This window comes from Cherax quadricarinatus, chromosome 94 (genome assembly GCF_038502225.1).
Source record: "Cherax quadricarinatus isolate ZL_2023a chromosome 94, ASM3850222v1, whole genome shotgun sequence".
NCBI classification, from domain to species: domain Eukaryota; kingdom Metazoa; phylum Arthropoda; class Malacostraca; order Decapoda; family Parastacidae; genus Cherax; species Cherax quadricarinatus.
This window is the reverse complement of record NC_091385.1, coordinates 13,452,955-13,476,378: the sequence shown is the minus strand read 5'-3', so window position 1 is coordinate 13,476,378 and position 23,424 is coordinate 13,452,955. Positions and strand designations below refer to the sequence as shown.

Here is a 23,424-nt window from a genome sequence, read left to right as displayed (position 1 = left end):
TTTATAACATTTCTGGTATATTTTTAAATGTTTATACAGTAGTATATTGTATATTGCATTAAACAGAATAAAGGAAATCAGCTCTAATATACATTTAGGTATGCACACTGGTCAGAGTCTCCTTCATAAGTCCACGTTGTCTGTAAATGAGCACGTTGCTAAGTGAGGAGAGGCTGTTCTCTATCATTTTTCCTCTTTCAATACATACAACCTATGAACATCATGGAATAATTATACAAGTATATATTTTTATTTTGCGATGTGTTTCCAATAATCAGTAATGTTGGGCTAGGTTTGGTGTGGTATGGTCATACCAATATACTGGAGTGAGAGATATGAGAGAAAGTGTAAGATAAACCCAGAGAGGAGCAGGGGTGGAGTGGTCACAATGAGGGAACACTGTATCAACATCCAGGGTCCCAGACTATTCAACATTTAACCAGAAGATATCAGAAACACGGCTTGAACAAGTGTAGAAGCCTTCAAGAGGAAACTGGACAAGTATCCTCACCAGATGCCAGATCAACCAGGCTATGATGGATATGTGGGGCAGCGAGTCTCCAGCAGCAACAGCCTGGTTGACCAGGCAAACACCAAACGAGCCTGGCTCATGGCTGGGCTCCAAGAGTAGTGAAACTCAAAACTCTTCAAAGGTATATCAAAGGTAAAGATATGACAGTGTCTTCCATTGCAGACACTGCAAGGCTCCAGGCGGACATCAACCAAATCTTTCAGTGGGCTGCAGAAAACAATATGAAGTTCAACGATGAGAAATTTCAATTACTCAGATATGGTAAACAAGAGGAAATTAAATCTTCATCAGAGTACAAAACAAATTCTGGCCACAAAATAGAGCGAAACACCAACGTCAAAGACCTGGGAGTGATCATGTTGGAGGATCTCACCTTCAAGGACTATAACATTGTATCAATCGCATCTGCTAGAAAAATTACAGGATGGATAATGAGAACCTTCAAAACTAGGGAGGCAAAGCCCATGATGACACTCTTCAGGTCACTTGTTCTATCTAGGCTGGAATATTGCTGCACACTAACAGCACCTTTCAAGGCAGGTGAAGTTGCTGACCTAGAAAATGTACAGAGAACTTTCACGGCGCTCATAACGGAGATAAAACACCTCAATTACTGGGAGCGCTTGAGGTTCCTAAACCTGTATTCCCTGGAACGCAGGCGGGAGAGATACATGATTATATACACCTGGAAAATCCTAGAGGGACTGTTATGGGGCTATAGGGCCCAACATGTACGTATTTATAAGTAACAGTTACTCTGGAATACCTAATTATATTGAATTGATGGGGACTTTGCTCTAAATGTCATAAGGACTGATCACCCTTAGGACTGAGAGGCAGCTGGGTCAAGCCTTTTTTCTCAATATAATAGGTTATACTATAGACACACAAACACACAATTTAAATAAGTAGTTTATAAAGTTGTATTTCTTTTTGTAAAAGTAAAATTAAGGTGTGGTAGAATTGTGGTAACTGGAGAATTGTGCTTGGCAACAGTCTTTTGTTTTGTTGGGTGTGGGAGGAGCTTAGCTAGGCTCCTCCCCCTCCCTCTCACTCTCCCTCTTCTCTTGTTGACATGGAGGTGGCAGGATCTCTGGGTCCTTCTTTCTATCTTTTTGGGGCATTATGTGTGCTCCAGGGGTGAGTTTTTATAACTTAAGTTGTGGCCACCATACCCAGGGTGACTAAAGTGTGTCAAAACACTGGTTAGCCCAGAGTTATGTCAAGAAGAGAGAAGGACAAAAGTTGTTGGGATACGCCATGTGGAGAACAGCTATGGAGTGTGTAGATCTTTGTTTTGAAAATGTGAGGTTAAGAGAGTGGTGAAGCAATGTAAAAAGAGAGCAAATGAGAGAGTGGGTGAGATGTTATCAACAAATTTTGTTGAAAATAAGAAAAAGTTTTGGAGTGAGATTAACAAGTTAAGAAAGCCTAGAGAACAAATGGATTTGTCAGTTAAAAATAGGAGAGGAGAGTTATTAAATGGAGAGTTAGAGGTATTGGGAAGATGGAGGGAATATTTTGAGGAATTGTTAAATGTTGATGAAGATAGGGAAGCTGTGATTTCGTGTATAGGGCAAGGAGGAATAACATCTTGTAGGAGTGAGGAAGAGCCAGTTGTGAGTGTGGGGGAAGTTCGTGAGGCAGTAGGTAAAATGAAAGGGGGTAAGGCAGCCGGGATTGATTTGATAAAGATAGAAATGTTAAAAGCAGGTGGGGATATAGTTTTGGAGTGGTTGGTGCAATTATTTAATAAATGTATGGAAGAGGGTAAGGTACCTAGGGATTGGCAGAGAGCATGCATAGTTCCTTTGTATAAAGGCAAAGGGGATAAAAGAGAGTGCAAAAATTATAGGGGGATAAGTCTGTTGAGTGTACCTGGTAAAGTGTATGGTAGAGTTATAATTGAAAGAATTAAGAGTAAGACGGAGAATAGGATAGCAGATGAACAAGGAGGCTTTAGGAAAGGTAGGGGGTGTGTGGACCAGGTGTTTACAGTGAAACATATAAGTGAACAGTATTTAGATAAGGCTAAAGAGGTCTTTGTGGCATTTATGGATTTGGAAAAGGCGTATGACAGGGTGGATAGGGGGGCAATGTGGCAGATGTTGCAAGTGTATGGTGTAGGAGGTAGGTTACTGAAAGCAGTGAAGAGTTTTTACGAGGATAGTGAGGCTCAAGTTAGAGTATGTAGGAAAGAGGGAAATTTTTTCCCAGTAAAAGTAGGCCTTAGACAAGGATGTGTGATGTCACCGTGGTTGTTTAATATATTTATAGATGGGGTTGTAAGAGAAGTAAATGCGAGGGTCTTGGCAAGAGGCGTGGAGTTAAAAGATAAAGAATCACACACAAAGTGGGAGTTGTCACAGCTGCTCTTTGCTGATGACACTGTGCTCTTGGGAGATTCTGAAGAGAAGCTGCAGAGATTGGTGGATGAATTTGGTAGGGTGTGCAAAAGAAGAAAATTAAAGGTGAATACAGGAAAGAGTAAGGTTATGAGGATAACAAAAAGATTAGGTGATGAAAGATTGAATATCAGATTGGAGGGAGAGAGTATGGAGGAGGTGAATGTATTCAGATATTTGGGAGTGGACGTGTCAGCGGATGGGTCTATGAAAGATGAGGTGAATCATAGAATTGATGAGGGAAAAAGAGTGAGTGGTGCACTTAGGAGTCTGTGGAGACAAAGAACTTTGTCCTTGGAGGCAAAGAGGGGAATGTATGAGAGTATAGTTTTACCAACGCTCTTATATGGGTGTGAAGCGTGGGTGATGAATGTTGCAGCGAGGAGAAGGCTGGAGGCAGTGGAGATGTCATGTCTGAGGGCAATGTGTGGTGTGAATATAATGCAGAGAATTCGTAGTTTGGAAGTTAGGAGGAGGTGCGGGATTACCAAAACTGTTGTCCAGAGGGCTGAGGAAGGGTTGTTGAGGTGGTTCGGACATGTAGAGAGAATGGAGCGAAACAGAATGACTTCAAGAGTGTATCAGTCTGTAGTGGAAGGAAGGCGGGGTAGGGGTCGGCCTAGGAAGGGTTGGAGGGAGGGGGTAAAGGAGGTTTTGTGTGCGAGGGGCTTGGACTTCCAGCAGGCATGCGTGAGCGTGTTTGATAGGAGTGAATGGAGACAAATGGTTTTTAATACTTGACGTGCTGTTGGAGTGTGAGCAAAGTAACATTTATGAAGGGGTTCAGGGAAACCGGCAGGCCGGACTTGAGTCCTGGAGATGGGAAGTACAGTGCCTGCACTCTGAAGGAGGGGTGTTAATGTTGCAGTTTAAAAACTGTAGTGTAAAGCACCCTTCTGGCAAGAGTGATGGAGTGAATGATGGTGAAAGTTTTTCTTTTTCGGGCCACCCTGCCTTGGTGGGAATCGGCCAGTGTGATAATAAAAAATAATCTATTGAGAATACAGTTATATTTTTATAGTAGTAGTTTACATAACCTGTGAAGAGGGCTGGTGAGAGGATATCAGACACTCAAGATGATCAGCCAGGATGTAAGTATTACCCCTAGACAGATAAGGCCATTAAACACATGTGCAACTCCTGGGTATCTTTATTTAGGAAACGTTTTGCCACACAGTGGCTTCATCAGTCCATACGTAGGAGAAACTTGAAGAACAGAAGGAGAATGAGGTAATCAGTCCCTCAACCTTGAGTCGATGTGTTCACATCAATCAAGATTGATGGACTGAACACATCGACTCAAGGTTGAGGGACTGATTACCTCATTCTCCTCCTGTTCTTCAAGTTTCTCCTACGTATGGACTGATGAAGCCACTGTGTGGCGAAACGTTTCCTCAATAAAGATACCCAAGAGTTGCACAAATGTCTAATTTTTCAACATGTCGGTTCTCTGAACCATTCATCTACAAGGCCATTAAGTAAAAAGCTACCCCACACTAGAACATGTAGTGAGAACCTTACTATCAAAGTAATAAGAGACAAACCAACTTAACATGGAAGCTTGACCGGGAGAGTTATTTGACTGCTAAAATAACTCAAAACATTCTTTGAACTATATGTACTGGTATGGGGTAATAACAGTTGCATGTTTGTGGTAGAAGATTTACCAAGGTGGTGTCAGTGGAAGTGTTGTTTTCATATATTAGGTTACAGGTTGTTTTTCTCCTAAGGTGGGAGAAAGGTTGAGTAACACATTTTTGTTGTGGTTATGGTAAGTGCTATGTGCATAGTTTACATTCAATTTGTGTTATTTTATGTGCCTGTGGGAAAACTTTGTCCACTGATACTGTAAGAGGGAAGCAAGTGTCTAAAGATAAAAACTATGTCAGAAGATGAGTCTTTAAACTTTTTAGGCTTCAGGGAAGAAGGTAATAATTCATCAGTAAACATGCCTGTTAACAGTGAACATGAGGGATCACCTACTCCAGGTGATATGGAAATGGAGAGAATGAGACTTAAATTAGCAGTACTAGAGGCTGAAATGAAATTAATGAAAGCTAAGGAGGAAGAACGTCAAAGGTTAGGAGGTTCAGAACAAGAGCCTGAGCAGTACTTTAACATAACTAAAGCTGCAAATTTTGTCCCTAAGTTTACAGAGAGTGACCCAGATAGATATTTTTCTTTTTTTGAGAAGACTGCTCTGGAGCAAGGATGGCCCAAACAGAAGTGGGCTATCCTAGTTTGCACACAACTTGTGGGTAAAGGATTCCAGAGAGTAGAGACTCTGGAGGGGCAAGATTTTTCTAATTATGATAAAATTAAAGAGGAAGTATTGCTTGCCTACCAAATGATACCTGAGAAATATAGACAAAAGTTCAGGAATAAAAAATTTCGGGATGGGCAGACCTTAACTGAGTTTGGGAATGAGAAACTGTTCCTTTTTAAGAAATGGGTTTGTTCTAAAGGAGTTAATAAAGACTGTAACAAATTAGTAGATCTGATGGTTCATGAGGAATTGTACAATACAATCCCTGTTGACCTCAGAGAATATCTGGAGGACAAAAACCCAGATAATTTTTCAGAAGCACTGGATCTAGGTGACAGATTCTTGGATCGCAGGGAATTGGTAAGTAAAAACAGTCATGCTGCTTCTGAAAATTTCCCCACTCATTCTAAACCTTATTCCAAGTCCTATGGTCATAAAGATAAGTGGGACAAGAATTTTCAGGGACAAATGAAGGCTGAGATGCCCTCTAAAATAGAAGGAAAAGGTAAGTCAGCTGGAGTTCAAAGTTTACCTAGACAATCAGATAATGTTTCAGGTCCTCGAGTAAACAGTACCAGTCCTACACCAAATGGTAAAAATACCTTTAAGAGTTTTATCTGTTACTACTGTAACAAAACTGGACACACACAAAAGTTTTGCTGGTCAAGGCGGCGAGATCAGGAAAGGGAAGAACCATCCCAGGGAACCCTAACTGCAGAGATACATTCAGTTGCCTGCATTAGGTCTTCAAGGCAAGGTGAGGAGGAACCTTTGGATCTAGACCCCAGGATGTGTATAATTTCTAGTAGGTCCACAGTTGGTTTGCAAAAGGATGTAGGCAGAGTTGAGAACATACTGTCCTTGAGAGATGGATGTAGCACCTACTCTTTGCTACGTGCTGGAGTGCTGCCAGTGTCTAAGGATACCTATACTGGGGTAGATATATTGTTGAAGGGTATTACGGGTTCAACCATAAGGACACCTGTACACAAATTATGGGTAGAATCTGCATATCAAGTTGGTTATCTCCCTGTAGGTATCTCAGATGAAATTCCCTTCGAAGGGGTCGACCTCTTATTAGGGAATAATGTTATGGGCCTGTTAGACAGTGAGGAACAACTAGTTTGGGGGAAACCAAGTCCCAAATGTTGGGAGGGAATGGCTAGGAAAACCCTGCCAGACCTTCTCCCTGATGGTTCCACCATGAGAAGTATGGCTCATGATCATGCTACCAACAGTCTTCTTGGTATTTCTCATGAGGATGGTGAGGGCTTAAGTTTGGTAACTCTGCTTTCTGATGTTGAACTGCAGTCAACTGAAGAAAAGGATGTTCCAGCCAGAGCTGAGCATGATTGGAGAATGGATCAGTTAAATAGTGTGAGAGAGGCTGCACCTGCTAGGGTGCAATTAATTTCTGTGCAGGAAAATGTCGCTGTTGCTGAGGAAGAGATTTTACAGTTAAATAAGTGTTTTCATTTCAGTGAGGAAACTCTTACAAAGAATTCACCTCTGTTTGCAGTATCGATGGAAGGAGAACAAGGGTTTTATCCCAAGATGGTGATGTCCAAGGTTTCCAGGCATTTCTTCTGGTCTCAGCTGTGGGAGACTGTCCGAGAGTATATTGAGACTCATCATGTCTTTCAATTTATAGGGAAACCTAGTCGAAGTATTAAACCTGTTCCCCTTCAGGCTATTTCAGCACCAGGTGAACTCTTCAGCAAGCTGGTAGTAGATGTACTTGGTCCATTCCCAAGGGCCAAACTGGGAAATGATTATTTACTCACAAATATTTGCTCCACTACCAGGTACCTGGAAGCAGTCCCTCTACATAAGATAATTGCTCAAGTAGTCTTAAGGGTTTTGATGAAGTTCTTTTTTCATGTTGGTTTTCCTCAAGAGGTGCAAAAAGACCAAGGGCCTAACTTTACCTCAAAGTCTTTTAGAAATGTTTTGAAGGGATTAAAAGTAGAGCCTCAGTGTTCAACTGTGTATTACTCTCCATCTCAAGGGGAAATAGAGAAATTACATCAAGCCCTCAAGACAATGATGCAAGCCTATGGTATAGACAATACTAACAACAGGGATGAGAGGATCCCTTTCTTTGTATTTGCTGAGTGGGGAAGCACTCTGGAATCTCTGAGCTATTGGCTTGGGGAGGATGGTGATGCTCTCCCCTCGGAGCTTTTTCTCAGTTTCAGATACCGTTTGGCTCGTATGTGGTGGATGGTACCAGTGAACGTGCCCATCAACCAGACCAGGATGATGATGTGGGACCATAATATGGACCATGATACTCTGGAGGCTGGAGAGGAAGTGCTGATACTGGAGCCAATTCATGTAAAAATCTGTATGGTAAGTTGATGTGAGCTGAACATGTTGTGGTGGAAGTTCCCAGGGGTTAGATATAAAACCCACACCCCCAAGCAAGAAAAGAATGAGTATAGTGTACACAGTAACCGGTTAAAGGGTTTGAAGTTATGTCAAAAATTCAGAGAGACCAATGTTTTAATGGAATGTAAAGGGCTGCAAAACAATAATCTGTATTTAATACCAAAAGTGTATTTAGGAAATAATATGTGTGTAAAAGATTTTGGGAAATGCATGCTTGGGTTTAATGAGAAAAATGTTGGAGAGTTGGCTCAGTCACCTTGGAACTTTATAGAAGTTTGGGATGTCAGTAATGGGGAAAAGTTGAAACTCCATGAAGAAATTGTTAAGGAAGCTGAGCCAATTCAACAATTTTTGTGTGGGAAAAATCTGTATGAAAAATTGGATATAGAGGAAGAAGTGAAATTCTTCCACCACCAGTTTGTAGTGCTTAGTGAGAGTCAGTGGGCATTCCCATGCTTCATGGTTCCCAAATTAGATGGCACCCTGGGCATAAACACTGACTACTACAAAGTACATTTAACAATTAAGGTTTACAGGATTAGAAAGATTGATACTTATGCACTAAGAGATGCAAACATTTTAAATAAACTAAAATATAGGGCAGGAAGATGTGATTTCCATGGCCTGTGTTCCAGTACCATTTTAATGTGTGTAATGCAAATTGTGTTCATTGTGTGCTTAAAATTTGTGTGTGAGATGGAACGTGATGGTATTTGTGTAAACTTGATGTATTCAACCTGGGTGCAAAGAGATGTCTTTGGTGTTTGTTGTTGTACTGCGAAAGGTTGCAGAACTGTTACTATCTATGAACAACCTTCTAAGTTTAAATGTCAACATTTTACCACAGGAAAGAAAATTTTCATTTTGGGGCTGGCTATTCAGCATTCGTACATGTCTCAGGATCTCTTCATCCTGTTCCTGTGTATAGTGACTAAAATCAGACTCTTAAAATGGGCTTTGTTCCTACAGCCTTTTAATTTGGAAGTCAAATATATAAAAGGCTCAGAGAATGTGGTTGCTGATGCTCTCTCTAGATGTTTCATGTAGATGCATGGTGCGTACTTTGTACATAGTGTTTGTCTTGTGCTGACCTTGTTGTTTTTGCAGTGGTGAACTCTCGGCGAGCCTGAGTACTCTCTACCAGCCATCTGACTGTGAAGGAGTCGAGTCAGAGCCAAAAGTGTGACGAGGGTCAGTGTGTACGTAAATGTGAGTTGAGGCAGTGGTTGACAACCTTCGGTAACATGAGACGTTCAGGAAGGTATGTGATGTTGTGTCTTGGTGTGCTCTATATACAAAATGGCCAGACGATTTGCCTTTGTGGTCCCTTGGACCCCTTCATGTTCTATGTTAGCCTCCTCTTCATAAGTTTGGAGGATCTGTGTGGAGTGGGACCTCGGAAGATGGGCTTGAGTGCCTGACCATGTTAAGGATCGTGAGTGTTGACTGGAAGTCTCACTGTTTGGTTCAGCCACCAAGTGAGAGACACCTTGACATGTTTGTGAAGTTTCCTGCCTGGTGTACACCTGACTGCTCTGGGTTTGGCTCTACTCTCATCTCCTGATCAGGAAGATGCCACCCTGGAGTACCAGATGCTTGCTGGATTACCGTAGCAGAGGCACAGGCCTGTTGGTGCGGGCTTTCACAGTGGGCATTGTGTGCAATTCTTGCATTGTAATGTGCATTGCTTTTAAAAGCCACTAAAATTGTAAATAGTTACACCCTTGAGTATATGGGTATGGTTAAAATCCTTTACTAAAAAATTCTGCAATCTGTTGTAAATAACAGTAAAGTGAAGAGCAGTTATGGTGCTGGGAAATACGTAGCATTTCTAGTAGTCTTGCTTACCACCTTCAGACTTAAGCAATATACTTTTACTAGCCGTATCCTGAGGGACACGGCTAGCTTTTGTGAGACTTCATCTGGAGGTGGGGGTGTTATGGGGCTATAGGACCCAACATGTACATATTTATAAGTAACAGTTACTCTGGAATACCTAATTATATTGAATTGATGGGGACTTTGCTCTAAATGTCATAAGGACTGATCACCCTTAGGACTGAGAGGCAGCTGGGTCAAGCCTTTTTTCTCAATAGGTTATACTATAGACACACAAACACAATTTAAATAAGTAGTTTATGAAGTTGTATTTCTTTTTGTAAAAGTAAAATTAAGGTGTGGTAGAATTGTGGTAACTGGAGAATTGTTCTTGGCAACAGTCTTTTGTTTTGTTGGGTGTGGGAGGAGCTTAGCTAGGCTCCTCCCCCTCCCTCTCTCTCTCTCTTCTCTTGTTGACATGGAGGTGGCAGGATCTCTGGGTCCTTCTTTCTATCTTTTTGGGGCATTATGTGTGCTCCAGGGGTTATCGTAGGGATTCTTAAATGGAGATATCGTAGGTTGAAGGTAGACACACTTGTTGGATGGTAACTATATATTGTCAGTCTGAGATGGTGAGGGATGGAGCCCAGCTGCCTTGCCTGTCTGCTGAATGGTCTGCCGCCGAGTGAGGACGGGGCAGAGGTATGAACCTACACATGTGCATCCCGTGACGTCACACAAAGCCACAGGCCTACAAGGGATCTCGTATCTAAAGCACATGGATGATACTACTATGCTATGCTATATAATACAGGGAATACAGGGATCAGCAACTATGCTGACAGGGTGAGTTTTTATAACTTAAGTTGTGGCCACCATACCCAGGGTGACTAAAGTGTGTCAAAACACTGGTTAGCCCAGAGTTATGTCAAGAAGAGAGAAGGACAAAAGTTGTTGGGATACACCATGTGGGAGAACAGCTATGGAGTGTGTAGATCTTTGTTTTGAAAATGTGAGGCTGTAATTGTATATTCTGTACATATCTATTGAGAATACAGTTATATTTTTATAGTAGTAGTTTACATAACCTGTGAAGAGGGCTGGTGAGAGGATATCAGACACTCAAGATGATCAGCCAGGATGTAAGTATTACTCCTAGACAGATAAGGCCATTAAGTAAAAAGCTACCCCACACTAGAACATGTAGTGAGAACCTTACTATCAAAGTAATAAGACATACCAACGTAACAGGACTAGTACCAAACTTGCACACGAAAATCACTCGCTACGAAAGCAAAAGACTTGGCAGACGATGCAACATCCCCCCAATGAAAAGCAGGGGTGTCACTAGCACGTTAAGAGACCATACAATAAGTGTCAGCGGCCCGAGACTGTTCAACTGCCTCCCAGCATACATAAGGGGGATTACCAACAGACCCCTGGCAGTCTTCAAGCTGGCACTGGACAAGCACCTAAAGTCGGTTCCTGACCAGCCGGGCTGTGGTTCGTACGTTGGTTTGCGTGCAGCCAGCAGTAACAGCCTGGTTGATCAGGCTCTGATCCACCAGGAGGCCTGGTCACAGACCTGGCCGCGGGGGTGTTGACCCCCAGAACCCTCTCCAGGTAAACTCCAGGTAATAGGCACTGTTTACTTTAGGTTAGGTTAGACTAGGCTAAGTTAGGTTAGGTTAAACTAGGCTAAGTTAGGTTAGGTTAGGTTAGACTAGGCTAAGTTAGGTAACACTTGGATATTATGTAACTTAACCTGAAAATAATGTTCTCACTTCTCTTACGGATCCAAAATTAAAATTTGCACAGTAAATCATTACTTGTTCCATAATGTACATTGGTTGTATGAACTAAAAAGTGTAAAATATTAACTAAATTACATTTACAAGTTGTTAGTAAAATAACTATTTTTGTGCAAATGGTAAAAAGAGTAATCAAATACACCTACCATCCAACTTACGACCTGCTCGACATATGTCAACTCCAACTCGACTTACGACCGTGCATTTGGCAGCTTGGCTAGGCCGGCTGATGCACACCGCTGTACAATATTTGACAATACTCTCGGAGGCAATGTGTCATGTAGGCAGCATCAGTTTGAGTAACCCTGCCCTATCAGCAGCATCGTACTGTATTAACTGTACTAACTGGACAGTAAATTTCACCATGGCCCCTAAGATGAAGTCTGAATCTTGCATTGGAGATTGTGGCAAGAAAGACTCTTACTCTCAAACTCTCTATTTGTTTTCACTGTTGCACATAAACCTGTCTGTATCTGTCTGCCTGTATATCTGTGTGTCTGTTTATCTGTCTGTCTACTAGTGTGTCTGTCTTTCTACCTGTGTGTCTGTCTTTCTGTCTACCTGTGTCTTTCTGTCTACCTGTGTGTCTTTATGTCTACCTGTGTGTCTTTATGTCTACCTTTGTCTGTATTTATGTCTACTTGTGTCTGGCTTTATGTCTACCTGTGTCTGTCTGTGTCACCCGTGTGTCTTTCTGTCTACCTGTGTGTCTGTCTTTGTCTGCTTGTCTGTCTCAGAGCCACTCATTAAGAGTGTACTTGGTCTTGAAGACACCATATTAATAATAATGATAACAATAATAATCACTGAGGCGCATTAAATGTGTATAAAACGTTTATATAGACATTTTGCTTAATCCATCTATGATTTTTTTTTCAAAATTATATAATAAACATGCTACATAACATATAAATTAACAAATATGAGATGTTTTTCTGGTCGGCTTGACAGTGAACAGGAATTGTTCGTGTCCGGGCTGGTAACAGCAACAACAACGTTTGTTTACATGACTAGTTAACATTCTACATTCTCTCTCTCATTTATTCATTTAATCTTGTTTACTCACCTCTCACTCTACATTAAGACTACAGATATTTTAAGGTAAGTAATTAGTGGACACGATTATTATATTATAGCTTAATAATAATAATATTAATATTAGTACATATGTATTATTGTAATACTAACGATTATTAATATTAATATTAATTTAGGGCACTGGAGCACAGATCCACTGTATAGCACTTTGTCTGGATTTTTGGGTTATCCTAGGTAATTTATAATATGTATGATAACTTGACTTACGTGTACCAGTGAGAGAGAGAGAGAGAGAGAGAGAGAGAGAGAGAGAGAGAGAGAGAGAGAGAGAGAGAGAGAGAGAGAGAGAGAGAGAGAGAGAGAGAGAGATACAGAGAGAGAGAGAGAGATACAAAGAGACAGCCACATTCGGTCAGCCAGTCAGCCAACTACCCACCCACCCATCCAGCCACCTACCCATCTAGCCACCCACCCACCCATCCATCATCCAGCCACCCACCCACCCATCCAGCCACCCACCCAGCCATGCATCAACCCATCCAGCCACCCATCCAGCCACCCACCCACCCAGCCACCCACCCACCCATCCAGCCAATCCAGCCAGCCACCCATCCAGCCAGCCAGCCACCCACCCATCCAGCCACCCACCTATCCACCCAATCCAGCCAGCCACCCATCCAGCCAGCCAGCCACCCACCCATCCAGCCACCCACCCATCCACCCATCCAGCCACCCACCCATCCAGCCACCCACCCATCATCCAGCCACCCACCCACACATCCAGCCACCCACCCACCGGGCCAACCACAGACCCAGCCAACCACAAACCCGGCCACCCAGCCAGCCAGCCAGATACGTATTACACACGTTCCAGAGTTGTTTCTCTTTACTTAGGGTATAGGTTACACAACATTCTGGCAGGATGACGCTACCAGTGGTATTCTCCCATTCCACTGTGTCGACAACACATAAAGATAATAGTAACATATGATACTGTATGCGATGTAAAATTTACAATACATATCACTACCATGTATACATTATATACAGTACATAAATAATTAAAATACAACAATAGAAGTAAATTATGGTAAAAAGAATGAAATAATGATTGTAAATTACATTACAGTATTTTGTAGGTAATTTATATAGGAAAGTTTTGACATTATGCCCTACCCAATATGTCAGCAATTTTCAAAGGTTCGACTTACGTCCATTTCGACTTACGACCGGTTGGTCGGAACCAAGCTTGGTCGTAAGTCGGATGGTAGGTGTAAAATAAAAAAATAATAATAATAATAATAATATCTTTATTACTACAAGAACATGTAGAAGGTATACAGGTCTAGCTGACATCAGTAACATACTACTATATAGAAAGCAGCTTGTTATGCAGAACATTTCAGGCAAATTAGGTCAGTTTCGTCCCAAGATGCGACCCACACCAGTCGACTAACACCCAGATACCCATTTTACTGATGGGTGAACGTAGACAACTGGGGTACAGAAACATGTCCAATGTTTCAACCGCTTAGCTGGGAATTGAACCCGGACCCTCACTGTGTGAAGCGAGAGCTTTTGCTACCAGGCCACGGGGAGCCGTTGAGGAAAATTATTCTTATATTGTTAATATGGTGTCAATATGGTACTATATTGATAATATGGTAACCTAATATATTCAATTGAACTGAATTTCACTGTTACAATTAAAAATGTATCAAATGCATCTATGTGACTATGTAAATTATTAGTTACTATAATATAAATAAGTTGATCCTCTCTTTAATATTAATGTAAATAACTGGGTTTACATTTAGGGTAAGATTTTGTTCATATTTTTAAATCCAGAGGGATAGCCACCCAAGATAACCCAGGAAAGTCAGTGGTTCATCGAGGGACTGTGTCTTATTTCCATAGTGGTCCTCAATCTTGTCCCCCAGGATGCCACCCACACCAGTTCACTAACACCCAGGTACCTACTTGCTAGGTGAACGGGACACCTGCTGTAAGGAAACAACCTTAAAGTTTCCACCCTTGCCGGGCCATGGGTCTCCCTTATTACCAATATATTTTAGTTTATTGAGTTAGTTGTTTTAAGGTTTAAATAATTAGATATTACAAGAAACACAATTAGCCCTTTCAGGGTATCAGCCGTACTAGTACGGCTTATGCGCCAAAGTCCTTGACGTACTAGTATGCATAGATTATAGAGCCTTCAAATCTCGTGGGAAAAGGCTGGTAGGCCTAGGTGTGAGAGAATGGGTGTGTTTGGTCAGTGTGTGTGTGGTAAAAAAAAATCTGGGACCCAGTGGCGCATTGTGGGAACGCCATTTTAGTAGAGGTTGTTCGCCATGCCTCGTGGTAAGAAGCTCCTCACTCCTTGGGAAATTGGGACACTTTTGTTCCCCAGTGACAGTTCTAATACAGATGGAAGTGCCAGTGAAGATGAGTTTCAAGGTTTTAAGAACATAAGAACATAAGAAAGAAGGAACACTGCAACAGGCCTACTGACCCAGGCGGAGCAGGTCCATGTTTCCCCCATGGATTAGAAAAATGACCCACACCCCGGATTATCAAAATGACCAGGTGTGGACCAGGTGTTTACAGTGAAACATATAAGTGAACAGTATTTAGATAAGGCTAAAGAGGTCTTTGTGGCATTTATGGATTTGGAAAAGGCATATGACAGGGTGGATAGGGGGGCAATGTGGCAGATGTTGCAGGTGTATGGTATAGGAAGTAGGTTACTGAAAGCAGTGAAGAGTTTTTACGAGGATAGTGAGGCTCAAGTTAGGAAAGAGGGAGATTATTTCCCAGTAAAAGTAGGCCTTAGACAAGGATGTGTGATGTCACCGTGGTTGTTTAGTATATTTATAGATGGGGTTGTAAGAGAAGTAAATGCGAGGGTCTTGGCAAGAGGCGTGGAGTTAAAAGATAAAGAATCACACATAAAGTGGGAGTTGTCACAGTTGCTCTTTGCTGATGACACTGTGCACTTGGGAGATTCTGAAGAGAAGTTGCAGAGATTGGTGGATGAATTTGGTAGGGTGTGCAAATGAAGAAAATTAAAAGTGAATACAGGAAAGAGTAAGGCTATGAGGATAACAAAAAGATTAGGTGATGAAAGACTGTATATCAGATTGGAGGGAGAGAGTATGGAGGAGGTGAATGTATTCAGATATTTGGGAGTGGACGTGTCAGCGGATGGGTCTATGAAGGATGAGGTGAATCATAGAATTGATGAGGGGAAAAGGGTGAGTGGTGCACTTAGGAGTCTGTGGAGACAAAGAACTTTGTCCTTGGAGGCAAAGAGGGGAATGTATGAGAGCATAGTTTTACCAACGCTCTTATATGGGTGTGAAGCATGGGTGATGAATGTTGCAGCGAGGAGAAGGCTGGAGGCAGTGGAGATGTCATGTCTGAGGGCAATGTGTGGTGTGAATATAATGCAGAGAATTCGTAGTTTGGAAGTTAGGAGGAGGTGCGGGATTACCAAAACTGTTGTCCAGAGGGCTGAGGAAGGGTTGTTGAGGTGGTTCGGACATGTAGAGAGAATGGAGCGAAACAGAATGACTTCAAGAGTGTATCAGTCTGTAGTGGAAGGAAGGTGGGGTAGGGGTCGGCCTAGGAAAGGTTGGAGGGAGGGGGTAAAGGAGGTTTTGTGTGCGAGGGGCTTGGACTTCCAGCAGGCATGCGTGAGCGTGTTTGATAGGAGTGAATGGAGACGAATGGTTTTTAATACTTGACATGCTGTTGGAGTGTGAGCAAAGTAACATCTATGAAGGGGTTCAGGGAAACCAGCAGGCCGGACTTGAGCCCTGGAGATGGGAAGTACAGTGCCTGCACTCTGAAGGAGGGGTGTTAATGTTGCAGTTTAAAAAACTGTAGTGTAAAGCACCCTTCTGGCAAGACAGTGATGGAGTGAATGATGGTGAAAGTTTTTCTTTTTCGGGCCACCCTGCCTTGGTGGGAATCGGCCAGTGCGATAATAAAAAAAATAAAATAACATAAGAAAGAAGGAACACTGCAACAGGCCTACTGACCCAGGCGGAGCAGGTCCATGTTTCCCCCATGGATTAGACCAATGACCCACACCCCGGATTATCAAAATGACCCACCCAGCCTGGTCATCTCTACTCAAAGATGGAGCACTGCACCAGACCCAGCAGCACAAGCTAGTCAGGTCAACTCACAGCCACCCACACCCACTCATGTATTTATCTAACCTATTTTCAAAACTACACAACGTTTTAGCCTTAACCCTTTGAGGGTTTTCGTCGTACTAGTACGCATAAATTCTAGCGGCCTCAAATCTCGCGCGAAAAGGCTGGTAGGCCTAGGTGTGAGAGAATGGGTCTGCGTGGTCAGTGTGTGCGGTAGAAAAAAAATCTGGGACGCAGTGGTGCATTGTGGGAATGCCCTCTTAGTAAACAATGTCCACCATGCCTCGCGGTAAGAAGCTCCTCACTCCTCGGCGAATTGGGACACTTTTGTTCCCCAGTGACAGTTCTAATAGTGATGGAAGTGCCAGTGAAGATGAGTTTCGTGATTTTAGTGAGGTTTTGACCGAAACTAATGACCATAATATCGGTAATAGTGAAGAAAACCCAGACGACCCTCAGCCTTCCACCTCTGGTGCTGGGCCCTCGTGTTCACGTTCAGTTGTTCCAGAACCCAAGAGGAAACTTCTATTTTCCCAAATCCCAGACTCAGATGAGAGCATAGGTGATGATAGTGATAGTGAATATGAACTACAAGCTCTTCAAACTAGTTCCAGTAGTGATAGTGAAGTGCAATATTCCCCAGTGAAGCGTCAGTATATACGACGATATATGCGCTCTGGAAGTGTGCCATATGTTATACCAAGGGGAAGGAGTGTATCTCGGAGTACATCCCATGGCTGTACAACAGGAACAGACAGTGAAAATGACGAAGATACTGTTGCAATTGGGATGGAAAATGTGCGTGGTGGTAGTGGTGCCGGCGGTGAGGCACCAGCAGTGGGCCATGCTGCCACCCATGCTGCCACCCACGCCGCTGCCTCAGCTGATCTAGAACAAAGGCCACCATCCCCCACTCCCCCACCACACCAGCCTCCACAACCACAACCTCCACAACCACAACCTCCACAACCACAACCACCTGTCATTGTCCAGTACCCACCAGCAGACCGCACCTGGGATTGGCAGGAAGCTGTCAATTTTGTTCCAAATCCCCACCAGTTTGATGGCAGCCAAAGTGGAATACGGCCATCTTGTGCACTTGGGAACAATGCCACTGAACTGGAATGTTTCGAGTTATTCTTTGACGAACCACTGATGAAAAGTATTGTCATGGAAAGCAACACATACTACGAGTACACCATGGCAAACACAATACTTTCACCAAAATCACGTCTACACCAATGGAAGGAGGCAACTGTGGCTGAGATGTATCTTTTCTTTGCCACAATAATGCTTATGCCACATGTGTATAAGCACAAAGTGAAATCATACTGGTCAACAGACCCCCTGATTGCAACACCAGGTTTCAGTGATATAATGCCAGTGAATCGATTTGTGCTAATGTTACGTATGCTTCACTTCTCAGATAAAACCAGGCCTGACAGAACTGACAGGTTATATAAGATTAGGAATGTGTTTGTGTATCTGAAACAGAAATTCAGTACTCATTTTTATCCCTTCAGGAAGCTTGTAATTGACGAGTCTTTGATTCTGTTCAAAGGAAGACTCTCTTTCAAGCAGTACATACCAAGCAAGAGGAAACGCTTTGGTATAAAGTTGTTTGTGCTTTGTGATTGTTACAGTGGTCTGGTATTGGATATTATTGTGTACACTGGAAGTTATACATTGCAAAATACCAGGAAGTTATTGGGCATCTCAGGTGATGTGGTTCGAACAATGATAGAACCATACCTTGGTAAGGGGCATATATTATATACAGATAACTGGTACACAAGCCCCTCACTCAGTGATTTTTTGCGAGTGAACATGACAGATGTGTGTGGCACAGTGCGTGCAAATCGAAAACATATGCCCAGGTTTGACGCTGGCACTCGCAGAGGTGAGGTGCAGGCGTTTGCTGCCAATGACATCATGGCATTTCGGTGGCATGACAAACGAGATGTCACACTGTTGTCATCAATTCACCCTAATGAAATGGCAGACAGTGGCAGGCAGCATAGAGAGAGAAATGAACCCATTCTAAAACCTGCAGCTGTGATTGATTACACCTTCAACATGCGTTCAGTGGACAAATGTGACATGCAGATTGGGTTTGCTGATTGTGTTCGCAAGAGTTATAAGTGGTACATCAAACTGTTTTTCCATCTTCTGGACATTTCCATGCTCAATGCTTATAATATGTATAAGATGAGCACCAGAAACAAACCACAGTACGGCGAATTCTGTTTGTCTGTCATCAGACAAATAGTATTCAAGTACCAAGGAAATGCACCTGCAATTGACCGCCCACCAAATTATCAACAACTACCTGCTCGTCTGAAGCATGGTGATCACTTCCTGGTAAAACTGCCTGCTACTGCTTTGAAGAAAAAGGCTCAGAAGAGGTGTTACGTCTGTTCACATACAAAAAAACGCCCACAACAACGCAGAGACACTCGTTTTATGTGTGAGGAGTGCAAAACTCCACTGTGCATGACACCATGTTTCAAAGAGTTCCACAGGCTGCAGAACTTCTAGAAACATGTCCTGTGACTGTATATGTGTATATAAAATATAGAAAAATAGTAATAAACAACATTTCATATTGTTTGTTTGTGTAAATATTTTCTGTAAACAAAATAATGACAACAGTGTTTACGCCCTTATTGTGTAGTATTGATAAAGAAATAACTTACAAAATACTGATCATGTTGGCCTCAGAGGCCATAAAAGTTACTCAGAAAAAGAAAAATTGAAAAATAATTGAAAATAGTACATAAAAAAGTAAATAGAAAAATACCGGGTGACGGCAGTCGGCGATGTTACCATATGTTGTTCAATTTTGGCAAATTTCACACCTCCATATCTCGGTAAGTATTGACGTTAAAATTTTTTTGTTTAGCCTATAATGTTTAGAAAAAAATACTCTATTTTTTCATAAGAAAAAATAATTTTTTTTTTTTGAAATTTGGCCGACCCTGAGAACGAGTTTCGGAGAGGGCCTGTCGACCCTCAAAGGGTTAATAACTGTACTTGGGAGTTTGTTCCACTCATCCACAACTCTATTACGAAACCAGTGCTTTCCTATATCACTCATGAATCTGAATTTTTCCAACTTGAAACCATTGCTGCAAGTCCTGTCATGGCTGGAAATTTTCAGCACGCTATTTACATCCCCTTTATTTATTCCTGATTTCCATTTATACACCTCGATCATATCCCCCCTAATTCTATGCCTTTCGAGAGAGTGCAGATTCAGGGCCCTCAGTCTATCCTCATAGGGAAGATTTCTGATACATGGGATCATCTTTGTCGTCCTCCTTTGTACGTTTTCCAGAGCATTTATATCCATTCTGTAATACGGTGACCAGAACTGAGCAGCATAGTCTAAATGAGGCCTAACCAAGGATATATAGAGTTGAAGAACAACCTGAGGACTTCTATTATTTATACTTCTAGATATGAAGCCAAGAATTCTGTTAGCTTTATTGCTAACACTAATGCACTGTTGTCTTGGTTTTAGGTTGCTGCTAACCAGAACTCCTAAATCTTTTATGCAATCAGTAGTATTAAGATCTATATTATTTAGTTTATATGTGGCATGGTTATTTAACTGTCCAACATTTAGAACTTTGCATTTGTCAATATTAAACTGCATCTGCCACTTCTCCGACCATTACGTCAGTCTATTCCAATCATCCTGGAATGCTCTAATGTCCTCATTAGAATTAATTGGATGGCCTATTTTGGTGTCATCAGCAAATTTGCTTATGTCACTATTTATTCCCTCATCTATGTCGTTTATGTAAATTGTGAACAACAACGGGCCCAACACTGACCCCGGAGGAACACCACTTGTGACGTGCCCCCATTCTGATTTTTCCCCATTTATGCAAACTCTCTGCTGTCTATTTGTCAGCCATGCCTCTACCCAGGAAAAAATTTCTCCTCCTATTCCGTGTGCCCTAAGTTTACTCAATAGCCTCTGGTGTGGAACTATATCGAAAGCCTTACTGTAATAAAGTTGGTAGAATTACTGACAATGTGTAAAGTAAAAGGACACAAGTGCAACTAATGTTACATTTTATTGTGGCAACGTTTCGCTCTCCAGGAGCTTGATAAAGCTCCTGGAGAGCGAAACATTGCCACAATAAAATGTCACATTAGTTGCACTTGTGTCCTTTTACGAAAGCCTTACTAAAGTCCATATACACAATATCATATTCATTACCCTGATCTACCTCCTCAAACACCTTAGTGAAAAAAGTTAGTAAATTCGTAAGACAGGAACGCCCCTTTGTAAAACCGTGTTGAGATTCATTAATCAATCTGTGCCTGTCCAGATGGCTACGAATTGCTTCTGCAATTATTGATTCCATAAATTTTCCCACTATAGAGGTAAGGCTTATTGGTCTATAGTTCGAAGCCAAGGACCTGTCACCTGCCTTGTAAATAGGTATTACATTTGCCATTTTCCACTTATCAGGCACTATGCCAGTTTGTAGTGACATGTTAAAAAGATTAGCCAAAGGTATGCTAAGTTCCTCTTTACATTCCTTTAACACCCTTGCAAACAGTTCATCAGGGCCTAGGGATTTGTTAGGTTTTAGTTTCTCTATTTGTCTGAGGATCATGTCACTAGTTATCGCAATCGTACATAGTTTATTATCATCCTGTTCTACATAATCTATTATTTCAGGAATATCGCTACTATTTTCCTGGGTGAAAACTGAGAGGAAGTAGGTATTTAGAATTTCACACATATTCTTATCACTGTCAGTGATTTGACCAGAGTTACTCTTAAGTGGGCCAATCTTGTCCCTAATCTTACTTCTGTATACCTCAAAGAACCCTTTTGGGTTAGTCTTCGAATCCCTTGTGGCCTTAGCTTCATAATCCCTTTTGCTTTTCTTATTCCTTTTTTTATTTCTCTTTAATTGAATATATTGATTTCATAACTGTCCATCCCCTCTTTTGATATGCCTATATATGCCTCTCTTTTGACCAATGAGATGTTTTAATCTATTGTTCATCCATTTGGGATCATTTTTGTTAGATCTAATTTCCCTACTCGGAACAAAAGTTGTCTGGGCAGCTAGAACTATGCTCTGAAAAACGTCATATTGGCAACCAAGATCACCTACCTGACCCATAGTCAGGACATCCCAATTTAGCCCACCCAGGTAATTTTTCAGTCTCTTGAAGTCGGCCAAGTGAAAATCTGGGACAGAGATTTGATTGCAGTTATCTGGGTAATTCCATGATATATTGAAACTAAGTGATTTGTGATCACTTTCCCCAAGCTCACCATTAACTTCAAGATTATTAATTAGTGAATCTTTGTTGGCAAGAACCAAGTCAAGCAGATTGTTTCCTCTAGTTGATTCTGCCACAACCTGTTATAAAAAACAATCCTGAACAGTATCAAGAAAGTCACTAGACTCAAGATTTCCTGTCATATTGTTCCAATCAATTTGTCTAAAGTTAAAATCTCCCATTATCACAACATTTTCATATCTAGATGCCTTATGAATTTCGTCCCATAACAGCTTACTGCCCTCCCTATCAAGGTTTGAGGGCCTATAAATCACACCCACAATTAATTTGTCACGTCCCTCGAGAAACTGTAGCCAAACAGATTCTGTGTTCTATGTTTCTAATCTTATACATACATTGCCACATCACCACCCTTCCTGTTGACCCTATCAGTGTGGAATAGTTTATAACCCTGTATGTTGCATTCAGAAGGCATTTCTCTATCTTTCAGGTTGTACCAGGTCTCTGTTATACCAATAATATTTATATTACCTACACTTGCAAGTAATTTTAGCTCATCTATCTTATTTCTTAGACTCCTACTATTTGTATAGTAAACCTTAAGGAAGCTAATCACTCGTTGCCCTCTACTATCTCTCTTTGTTTATTGATCAATTGATTTGCCATTACTTGCAACTTTATTTTGAATGTTGTCTTTTAAACATATCACTGAGGTATCCCGGTAACAACTGCTGTTTTTAACCCTAATGCTGCCTCTATAATCTATCAGTTTAAATTCCTAGACAAGTCATCAATTGCCCTCTCAACTGAATTGGCTAATGCAACCACTCCATCCCAGGGAGATGAACCCCATCCCTTGCATACATATCACGTTTGCCAAAGAATAGGTCCCAGTTATCAATGAATGGGATTGCAAGTTCCTTGCAGTACCTGTCTAGCAAGCAATTTATGCCAATTGCCCTTGACATCCATTCATTGCCCACTCCCTTTCTAGGCAAGATGCTACATATGACTGGGATCCCTCACTTAGACCTAACTACTTCTATGGCTGACCTGTACTTATCCAGCAGCTCCTCTCTCCTGCCCTTCCCAATGTCATTACCCCTAGCACTAAGACAGATAATGGGCTTGTTCTCATTACCTGCCATAATATTATCCAATCTGCTGACTATGTCACCAACACCAGCTCCAGGAAGACACACTCTCTGTCTGACCCTTCTGTCTCTGTTACAAAATGCACGGTCCATATATCTTACCTGAGAATCGCCTAGTATTAAAATATTCTTACCTTTATTAGCAGGGAAATCAGTGGTACCTTCAACCTCACTAACCATTGAAGTACACTCGTCTTTGAGAACAGAGAATCGATTTCTTACCTTCACATCTTCTCTATTAACTCTCCTCATCTTCCTTCTTCCTGAGCTGTGAACCACTTGCAAATTAAAGCAGCTGCCAATATCACTGTTGGTGACCATTCTTACCTTATCAGCTAAATCCTTCTCACACTTGCTCGCAAATTCATCCATGCGAAGCTTCAGCCTCCTATTTTCCTCTGGAAGAAGTAGAATCTCCTTCTTCAACACTTGAACCTGAGATTCAAAAGCACTACAACAAGCCATGGTGCTTGGTAACAGCCCATGCTAACTCCCAAGAGCTTAGGCAGGTATGACCACACGTGACCACTGACCTCACCGTACTGACCGAAACTAATGACCATAATATC

The 23,424-nt window shown here is 41.8% G+C and overlaps 2 protein-coding genes across 11 annotated transcripts in view; one reads left to right on the top strand and one right to left on the bottom strand.

Moving 5' to 3' along the window:
• Window positions 1–23,424, bottom strand: part of LOC138855439 (zinc finger protein 84-like) — a 228,627-nt gene that overhangs the window by 173,747 nt on the left and 31,456 nt on the right. The gene's annotated exons all lie outside the window — the stretch shown is intronic.
• On the top strand, window positions 17,083–19,390 carry LOC138855437 (piggyBac transposable element-derived protein 4-like). Its single transcript, XM_070104783.1, has one exon. The coding sequence runs from the start codon at window positions 17,094–17,096 to the stop codon at window positions 18,960–18,962; it is 1,869 nt and encodes a 622-aa protein (XP_069960884.1). The 5' UTR covers window positions 17,083–17,093; the 3' UTR covers window positions 18,963–19,390.